Source organism: Colossoma macropomum, unplaced genomic scaffold (genome assembly GCF_904425465.1).
Source record: "Colossoma macropomum unplaced genomic scaffold, Colossoma_macropomum, whole genome shotgun sequence".
Lineage (NCBI taxonomy): Eukaryota > Metazoa > Chordata > Actinopteri > Characiformes > Serrasalmidae > Colossoma > Colossoma macropomum.
The window spans coordinates 15,921,668-15,932,144 of record NW_023494786.1 but is presented as its reverse complement, the minus strand read 5'-3'; the positions used below and the strand labels follow the sequence as shown (position 1 = coordinate 15,932,144).

Below are 10,477 nucleotides of genomic sequence, written 5' to 3'. Positions count from 1 at the left end.
GGATAATGGATCATATTCATTTCCAACAGCATTCATTCAAAAAATGTCCATATTCAAATAAACACAGCAGCTCTGTGGTTTCATCTCCCCGTCAGCTGACCGAAGTGCTTCTCGTAAATGACTTTGATTCTCGTCCACTAACTGCACACAGTGCTTCCAGTAACTATGTTTGCTTTACTCACAACCCCTTATTAAATCAGCTCTTTGTCCATTCAGTTTGACATAATCACAGATTTGTACATTCCTACTCTCTCAATACCTCTTACGCTTCATGTTTGTGTCCTCAAGATCTGTCTCAATATTTACATTTATTAACAGGTAGTGAGTTATATGCAGTGCAGATCAATGAAAGTTGAACTGTAACCGCCTGCTCAGCGGCTGCCAAACTTTAACAGAGGACGCTTTTCCTATTGCCCATTTGCTGTGTCTTTCTCTCAATTTGGGACTGAATAGCAGGGTCATCTCAAAAAAATTTAAGGTAGGTTCCTTTATTTTTTGTCCATTTTCACATAATCTTTTGTACATCTGTCCAAACTATTATGATCCACAACTTCTAATAGTTTGGCTAGATTATGTGTTATATAAAAGGCTTGATAAAATAGGTTGGGTCTGTTTAGTTCGTTAAACATTTATGCGCAACTTGATCAAGAAGCTTAATAAATAAGAAGGTTTAGTGTCTACTAATAAGTATAAAGGTGGTCAAAAGTCCAGGTTGCTGAGAGTAACATAGTTCATGCTGCATTGTGTGGAGAGAAGTAAAACGAACTATGCTGTTAATATTTCTATACTTGCACTGATAAACATAATTTGTATTTGTCATTTAGTTTGGCCTACTTTTTATTTGTAACTCAGATTTGTGTTCTCTTCTTCCACTGAAATTGATCAATAGTTACAAGACTTCAGCCTTTTTGACCCTTTATTGATCATTTAGCCTTAACAAACAACCTTCCTAACATAATGTGACACATAGACAATGGAAGACAATGGAAGTTTTCCGGAACAATGTACTGCAATGAGCACTGGATTATTCATTTAGGAATCTGTTACGTACTCTTTAGATACTTCTAGCTGGATCAAGGAGTTGCAAGATAAGAGAGAGACTACAGCAACAATTATCCTCAAATCTTTAGAGCTAACATCACCTGAATTTGTCAAAATAACTGCTCTAAGGTAAAAGGTCCTTCTTACGCTCTTCTTTTCATCTTGTATGGCAGTGTTCTGCACTGTGCTTTCATCATTTCATGTTATCTTTAAAAGAGGGACTTCAATCTGTGAAAAAAATACTAAGCAAGGGGGAAGCTGACATGTACTGTTACAATTACATGTCAAAGGAAATTGGTGTTAGGCCCTTTGGCAATTGCTATTTTTTCAACGCTTTGTACCCAGCTGTAGCATATAGTGCTTTTTTTTATCATTTTTCTACCTCATTTGACCAGAGCAGTTGCCCTTTATATTTCGTGAAAATTTCACAATGAACGGACCAATGAAAATGCTCCAAAATTACATAGAATGAAATCTCTTTACATTGATTTCATTGATTCGAAGTTAAGAACGTTTTGCCTTCTTTTTTTAAAATTACTATTTTAGAGATACTGACATATTTTTGGACAACAATGATGTAGCATTTACCCTTATTCTGGAAATTGGTGAATAACAACTGTTTTTTTAACTGTAGATTGGCTTGAAGGACATGGATTTAAGATTATTTGCACTCCTCTTCCTCTGTTGTTGCAAACAAGGCTGGATGGTAAAGCTACTAGTCTATTATTGCTCTTCCCACCTTACTTATCTAACCCATTTTCTATGTTGAAGCTAAATGTGTGGTCTTGCACTTTTCAGCAGGAAGATGTAGCAGTCACAGAGGATGGAGAGGCCCCTGTGATTCCCCTCACACCTTTGATACCCAGCAAACCAAAATCAGTAGGAACTCACCTTTTTCACTGATATAATCTCCAAAGGCCCGCAAACTGATTCTTGATACTTCACTCTTTGTATTTCTTACAGGATTTAGACATTTCTCACGGAGCGACCTCTAGCCCTACCGCTGAGAATGGCGAGAACTCATCAGAGGAAGAACTGGATGGGCTCTGTGGAAAGCATTTGAGTTCCCCAGAGATTAGGCAGGCCATAGGCAGTGGTATTATGAAGTTTGGTCTGCAGCTGTTGGAGAACCTGAAGGCAAACTCAGAACAACCTAACGTCATTATCTCGCCCCTCAGTGTGTCCTTAGCTCTCTCTCAGCTGGCTCTGGGTACGTCCCTGGCACGTGACACTTTATAGGATGATACTTTGTTGCATGTAGCTCAGTGGAGAGAAGGTTTTCTGAGCAACTGATAGCAGGGGTGGTGCTTGTGTTCACCTGCTTGTGTTCATCTGTTCTTAACACTATATTGAGTAACTTAATGCAAAATCAAATATCCTTGCAAAAGTGCTATAGTAGTCTGTGCTTCACGGTACATTTTACATTCATCAAGGTACAAACAATGTAAATGTACCCTCAAAGGTACAACAGTGATTTTAAGGGTGATTTGTGTACCTCAAATAAAATTTTCCCAGAGGAAAAATACATATTTCTACCTTTTCATAACCTAATGCTTTAAAACAGAACAATACATTAAAAAGGCTGAAGACAAGACAGAGTGTGTGGAGTCAATAGAACTCAAAAAACACATCTTCAGTACATTATGGTACAATTATGTTCCCTAACTAAAGTAACTGAAGCCTTACCCTTGAGGGTACCACCCCAGTGACAGTTCAGTACCTTTTTTCCTGAGAGTGTGAAGAAAGATAATATTATCATAATAATGAAGGAAATAAAGATTGTTGTATCTGAATATCAGGGGCAAGGAATGAAACAGAGGAGCTCCTCTTTCAGCACCTGCATGCTGATGCGGTGCCGTGCTACCACAAAGCAGTGAAAAGCCTCCTCCACCGCGTCCGCAGAAACGCCCTGCAAATTGCCAGCCGCATCTACCTTGGCCCTGGTGAGTGAGGAAAAAGGCAATCACACATAACATTAGACATGTACTGCAAAAAATATATCTTGGAAAGTGAAATCATTTTGAATCTAGTCTATACACACTATATTGTCAAATGTATGTGGACACCCCTCCTAATTATTGTGTTCAGGTGTTTCAGCCACACTCATTGTAAATGTGTGAAAAATCAAATACACAGCCCTGCAATCTCAATAGACAACACAGGCTGTAGAATGGATCATACTGAAGAGCTCAGTGGCTTTAAGCATGGCACTGTCATAGGATGCCACCTTTCCCACAAGTCAGTTTGTGAAATTTCTGCCCTGCTAGACCTGCTTCAGTGATTGTGAAATAGAAGCATGTAGGACCAATAACAGCTCAGTCCTGGAGTGGTAGACTACGCAAACTCACAGAGAGGGCCGCTGAATGCTAAATTGAATATCATGTAAAAAAATTGCTTGTAAGCAACATCAGCACAGGAACTGTGTGTCAGCAGCTTCATGAAATGGGTTTCCATGTCGAAGCCGCTGCACACAGGCCGAAGATCACTATGCGCAATGCTGGAGAGGTGTAAAGCATGCTGCCCCTGGACTCTGGAGCAGTAGAAACGTGTTCTCTAGAGTCATGAATCACACTTCACTATCTGGCAGTCTGATGGACTAATCTGAGTTTGGAGGTTGCCAGGTGAATGCTACCTACCAGACTGTATAGTGCACACAGCAAAGTTTGGTGGGGGAGGGATAATGGTCTGGGGCTGTTTTTCAGGGTTTGGGTTAGGTCCCTTAGTTCCAGTGAATGGAAATGTTAATGCTATAGCATACATTGTAGACAATTAAATGCTTCCAAATTTGTGGCAACACTTTGGGGAAAGCCCTTTCATGTTCCAGCATGACTGTCCCCCTGTGCACAAAGCAAGCTTTGTGAAGACATGGTTTGACAAATTTGTTGTGGGAACAATTTGTTGTGAGGAACTCCAGTGGGCTACACACAGCTCTGACCTCAACACCCTTGAGATGAATTGTAATGCGATTGTGAGCCAGGCCTTCTCGTCCAATATTAGTGCCTGACAATGCTTTTTTGAATCAATGGGCAGAAATGCTGACAGACACATTTTCAAAATCTTGTGGAAAGCCTTCTCAAAAGAATGGGGGCTGTTATAGATGCAAAGTGCAGGCCGACTCCATATTAATGCCCATGGTTTTGGAATCCAATAAGCTCATACAGATGTGATAATCAGGTTCCCACATACTCTTGGTCATATGATAGGTGTAATATTTCTCATTGTGAGTTTCTTGTAAGCATAGTTTTTAAGTCATTATATCTAGTAAAATTAGTTATTAGCTTGTTTAAGGCATTATTTCTTGATAAGCAAAATGATCTGCACCCTCTGTCTGCCAGTAGTATAGTATTCTTACAACAATCTTACTATGAGAAATAGTAGATATAGTGACCAGATCAGAACTGTTTTCACTTGCCAGTTGTTCAATTAGTTTTATTTGATTCCATTTTATTGTATTTAGTTGCATGAGACCCCGCAACCCAGAAGGATAGGCGGCTTTGAAAATGTGTGTGTGTGTGTGTGTGTGTGTAGTTGCATGAGATATCATTTTGCCTGGTGTATATCGCTGTTGTCGGAAGAAAACCTTGTATCTCCAAAATGACAACTTTACAGGAGAAGGAAAAAACCTACATTATTTTTAATGTAAGTCAATAGAACCAGAATTTTTTCCAAGTCATTTTGGGTCATTTATTTTTGTCCATTCTACATAAAATTTACACACAATGTAAAGAGGAACAAGCATTTTACAATTATGCCAAAATGAAAAACGAAAAAAAAGGAGATAAGAGATTTTCTTCCGACAGCAGCGATATGTATTGTGCCATGGACATTCGCTGAGTGTAACATATGATCTGTGATCATTTTCTTCCCAAGGATTTCAGCCAAAACAGGAGTTTATTCAAGAGTCTCTGAAGATATATGATTCAGAGCCTGCGATCTTGACGGAGCTCGAGGAGGTCAACGAGTGGGTAGAGAAATCCACAAATGGTTATGTCACAGACTTCCTGACCAGTCTTCCTCCTAACCTTGTCATGATGCTTATCAATGCTGTGCACTATAAAGGTAATGCACTACAGCAGCTCTTTTGTAAGAGGAAATACCACCTTATTCCTATGAACAGTAGATAATTGTATCCTATGGAATGCCCTTGCCTCAAGCTCATACCAGAATTTGTGTTACCCTGACCAGAAGCTGCCCGTTGACACTGCGTCAGGGTAAAGGGAAAAAATGAGCGAGAACTCATCATTGCCATGGATAGTTATTGGCTCCGTGTCATATTTACTTGTATCCTCAAATTTTAGACTTTGTGTCAATATCCTCAGCTTGATATTGTGATCTGTGAGCTACTTCTGTGTTAATCTGGAAATACTCTTTGGCTCATTACGCTGCTGTAAGACCCAATGCTGATGTAATCACATTTTGCTCTAAATATCATGGACTTTGATAGAGTTTGTAATGCCATGTATCTAAATAAGAAAAACAGCATGCTACTTCATTAATTGACAACCACATGTAAATAGTCAAAAATATTTATTTTGGTCTTATTTGACCAGAGAATTTGGATCCAATCAAAATACTAATGATGTTTAGCAAACTCTGTGCTTACATTACAGTAGTTTAATAGGAGTTGAGGTTTTCTTCCAGCAAGACCTCCAATATTCCTGTCAGTGTCTTGTAGATTTATTTAAGCTTGTTGACCTTAAGATGCAACCAACTTAAGGTTGGTTGCATAACAGTCTTTCACTTTTCAGCTGTGCATGAGGCACAATATATAGGGGGGCAAAAATATATAAAAGCATAGATCTTTTTTACTTGCTGCAATAAGTAGGTTGCCATTCAAAGTGTGTAGATTACCTAAAGGCTAAAAATCTGTTGACCTCCTGTGTTGACAGATAAGAAATGGAGAGTTTGTCTTGAGTGCTGCTTCTGAGTTATACTCGATGAAAAAAATAGTCATCAGTCGAAAGCAACTGTTTTAACACCCCAGGTCAAAGTACATGCTTTGTTGGTTTTCAAAAACAAGCACACATCCTCTACAGAGAACACACTTCTGCATATTTTAATGCACAGTTACTGCTTATTTGCTGAATTTAACATACTGGAAACAAAATAAATCATAAAATGTGACCTGTGAAGTTATGGCATATTCTGTATTTTGTTTTATTTTGTTTCCTGGAATTTTCAACTGAAATAAATATATATTGTACACTGGCATTTGCAGAAAAATACCATATTTAACTTTGTTAATGATGTAGCTGATGTGCTCACTTGTTTTCACTTAGAAAATATACAAAATATGTAACTTGACCAACAGTGTTCAAACTTTTGCATACAAACGTACAAATGAGAAGATGTTGTAACATTTTACTCTTAATGACATGGATTAACCTGCTGATCATTTTCATGAACTATTTTCACTTCCTTTGTTCATATATACCAAGGGATATTGGCAGAGATATAAATATATATGTTTTTTATGTGTTAAAGCAGCACTAATCCCCATTTCAAAAATCACAGCTAGGACATAAAATAAAGACACTGGACTCCACTGAGAAGCAGTATTGTGAAAGCTAGCATTTAGGGATAATCTCTATTGACAAAAAAACGTAGTCAAAGGCTAAGCTTAATCCTTTTTGGGGGAACAGACCCTCTTAACAAGTATGCGTCTTATGTCTTAGAATGATTTTGTATTCCTTTTCCTTTCCTTCAGGGGAATGGCTCACACGCTTTGACCCTCGCTTTACTGCGACTGAACCCTTCTACATTGATGAAAACCTGATGGTCAATGTTGACATGATGCTCGGCCCAAAATACCCACTCAGCGTTTTCACTCACAATGAACTTGATGCTCAGGTACATTTCATGTTCTTTTCTAATTTTTGTTTATATTTTGGTTACATAAACACTTTGATGGTAAAATGTGAGTAAACAGAAACACCTAGGTTTTTTTTTTTGTACTGGAAATTTCTTTTTTCCTATGTTTTCCCCTGATAGAATCACAAAGGACCACTTGATTTATTTTGTCTCTTGACTTTTTCTTATTATTGTTCCACAGGTTGCACATTTTCCGTTCAAAGGGAATATGAGCCTGGTAATTGTAATGCCTATTACTGGGAATGTCAATGTGACAGCGATTGCGGCCAATCTCAATATCTCAAACCTTTATAGCCGCTTCCCACGAGAGAGAAACATGCAGGTCAAACTCCCCAAGTTTAAATTAGATTTCTCTCAGGAACTTGATGAGGCCCTAAGGAGCATGGGTAAGAAAGCACGCTGGATTTAGTTCAAACCTAAACAATAAATACTGCCTTTCCTGTCTCATTTGAGAGCAATGTGATAATTAATGGGAAATCAAATTTGCACAATTTTCCCTGTGTAAATTCCCAGTGTCTGAAGTTTGCTTCTTTAGTTTTGCACTGGAACTATGAGGCTACTGTGGCTAAAAAGTAATGGAAGTCTACAGTCTCTCTAGGTGATATAGACTTCTGTTGCATCAGCCTCATAGCCTCAGTGCAGAGACTGAAGACACCAAACATGTCTCGGCTGATTGACTACATTCATGGCAAAGGGAAAATTGTATAAATGTAATTACCACTCAATCTATTAGAGGGGAATTCCACCAATTTTTCCATGTAATTAAATAGTTAGGTGTAAATAAAGTCATTCAGAGTGAGCTGATGTGTAATTATCTGTTATAGAGAAATTTACCAAGTCAGAATTCACAGTGATGGTGATTGGTACCAGACATCTGAAGCATTTAATGCCTCTGAAAGCTACATCACAGAAAGCTATTACATGAAATAGTTATGAATAGACTAGGCTATCTGATGCCTGAGACATTGTTTTACAATAGTTTTGAAATAAATGTTTGGCCTGAAACATATTTTTAAATGCATTTATGGTGCCAAGGTACATGTAGAGCTTTGGAAGGCAAAACAGTCCACAAATTATTTTTTTCACATTAACCACTGTTTTACCACTATCAACATTATATACAAAAACTCAGAAGACACGTGTAGGTTCATTGACTGTTTTGAATAGTAAATAAAATGCCTATTTTTGCATTTTAGACATTGCAATCCCTGGTTCCTGTCACCACCATGTAAAGAAAGTCTATATGTTTCTTTACGATGAACCATTTTACATGAAGACTTTGTTTACGCCTCAACATTTGAAATATGCAGAACTTATGCAGAAATAATCAGTGTAATTCCTCTGTAATGACTATTGGATTCTCCTTCTGTGTAGGTCTAGGGGAGCTGTTTACAAGTCCCAACCTGGCTGGTATCTCAGACGGCCCCCTGCTGGTCTCCAGTGTGCAGCACAAGTCCAGCATGGAGATAAATGAAGAGGGTGCAGAAGCTGCTGCTACAACCAGTGTAGTGATCTCCCGCTCCAACCCCTCCTTTACAGTTAACCAGCCTTTTTTCTTGGCCCTCATGGATGATTCCTCTCAAACACCACTTTTTCTGGGGGTTATTTCCAACCCTAACCCTAGTGGATCTGCCATGATATCTAACCCAAGCGATTCAGATAAGACAGGGTTCGTTTCTGACAAGGATGATGTACCGTCTTTTGCCCTTCCACCCAAATGAGCGTTTTCAGCAGAGGGAGACTACAACTGATGTTGAGCTGCACAGGGCTGCCACACAGAGGCAAATGAAGACCTGCAATAAATCCAGGCACAGCAATTCTATTGTGTAAAACGTTTTTAATGGACATGGGTCAAATATGTAGTGAAATTTTGAAATGATTCTTTTCACTGTCTGGACAAATTACTGTTCAGCTTAAGATCAAGCTCACATTGGCAGCAATCGACTTTGAATACTACGTGTCAGTGCTGTTTTCAAAGCATGATAGTGAATGATTAAAAGTGTATTTAAAAGACCTAAGTGTGTTCTTAATGTATTTCTTTCAAAGTTGCAGGGCTAATACGGCACACGATTTGGCAGTTGAATAGTTTATAGCCTAATGAAAACTTGATGTAATTGTTTCCTATTTTTGGTGCAATTGTGTGCCTCCCAAAAAGAAGGTCCTTTGCTAATAAATGCTAGATGTACTAAGACATTACATAGCAATTCTACAGGGAACTCAGTATTTAGGTAATCTTTTGACCTGATGCCTTTTTTAACTCCATTTGGGGTTGTTTTGTCACCACTGTAAGAATACATTTCCTTGAGTTATGGTCAAGCAACTCTACTCACCTCTATTAGGAACACTGAGCTAATAGCTTGCTTCAAACCAGTTTAAGTCTAAATGACATTGCTAAAAAGCGCAACACTGTTCATGTAAAAAAAACAGTGCTGCTATTTACAGTTACAGGGCTGATTAGAATTTAATTCATGCACATATAACCTTATTGGTCATTCACTGGCTGATGTGGTATAACACAGCTATATGACGGGTTATATTGCTGATCACATACTGATAAGAAGGATCTCTCGTAATTTTGACAGATCAGTTCTGAAATCTGTTATGATGACCTCTGTTAAAAGTTCATGAGACTACCTGCAGAAACTAGCAAACTTGCAAACTATATATTGAATAGATAACTTTATGACACTATATACTGGCATATGCAAAAGTCTGAATACCCCCAGTCAAATTACATGTTTCTAACTAAAAATAAGTTAACACATTCTCTACAGGGAAGAAACTTAAATATGGCATTTCTCTGCAGATTTTGATGCATTTCTGTTCATTTGCTGAGTTTAACATATTGGAAAACAATAAAAAATAAAATGTGCTATCACTTCTGCCACATTTTATGTTTTATTTTCTTTCCCCAAATATGTTAAATTCAGCAAGAGAAACAGTAGACCAATTGTGCATTAAAAAGTGTGTTTTCTGTAGAGGATGTGTACTTACTTTCACTCAGAATATTATTATTTTAATATTTCATTTGACCAGGGTGTGCAAACTTTTGTATTTCAACTGTAGGTCAAGAAATGGAATGCAGTTCAGCTTTACACATCAGAGTTACACTTGCCATAATGAGAGAAAAAATTCCAATGAGATACACAGAGGATACAAACTTTGAACAAAAACCCTTCATTTAATGCATCTCCCTTTTTAGCATTTATATATTAAATTAAGGAAAACATGTAGACCGTGTAAAGAGAGATGCGTGTCTTCATACAAAAAAAATAAAATAAAATAAATAAATAAATAAAATCAACGAATCAATGAATAAACAAACAAAAAAAAATCTTCAAAATGATGTGGGCAGAAACCTTAATTAATGATCTCGTTGTATTTATTTATTTATTTAAGGAAACGTGAGATGTAAGCTTAAAAACGCTAAGCAAATAACCAAATAAACACGAATAAATAAGTAATGATATTAGTTAATTAAATAATAATGATATGTGGCTGTACAACAGGAAGCTTCACAGTACTATCCTCCGACTTTTTTAAATACTACAAAATAAAAGTGGTC

The 10,477-nt window shown here is 37.5% G+C and overlaps 1 protein-coding gene across 2 annotated transcripts; it reads left to right on the top strand.

Moving 5' to 3' along the window:
* The first annotated feature begins 327 nt into the window (after positions 1 to 327).
* Positions 328 to 8,926, top strand: serpinf2b (serpin peptidase inhibitor, clade F (alpha-2 antiplasmin, pigment epithelium derived factor), member 2b). 2 transcript variants are annotated; one of them, XM_036562106.1, is made up of 10 exons: positions 328 to 478; positions 1,059 to 1,170; positions 1,676 to 1,747; positions 1,840 to 1,920; positions 2,005 to 2,251; positions 2,841 to 2,984; positions 4,912 to 5,100; positions 6,749 to 6,891; positions 7,094 to 7,298; positions 8,287 to 8,926. In XM_036562106.1, exons 3-10 carry the CDS (start codon positions 1,691 to 1,693, stop codon positions 8,631 to 8,633), a joined length of 1,413 nt encoding a protein of 470 aa, XP_036417999.1. In that variant the 5' UTR covers positions 328 to 478; positions 1,059 to 1,170; positions 1,676 to 1,690; the 3' UTR covers positions 8,634 to 8,926. The 2 variants fall into 2 exon arrangements, with proteins under 2 accessions (XP_036417999.1, XP_036417991.1); XM_036562098.1 differs by lacking the exon at positions 1,059 to 1,170 and having other exon boundaries at positions 330 to 478.
* Positions 8,927 to 10,477: the final 1,551 nt, after the last annotated feature.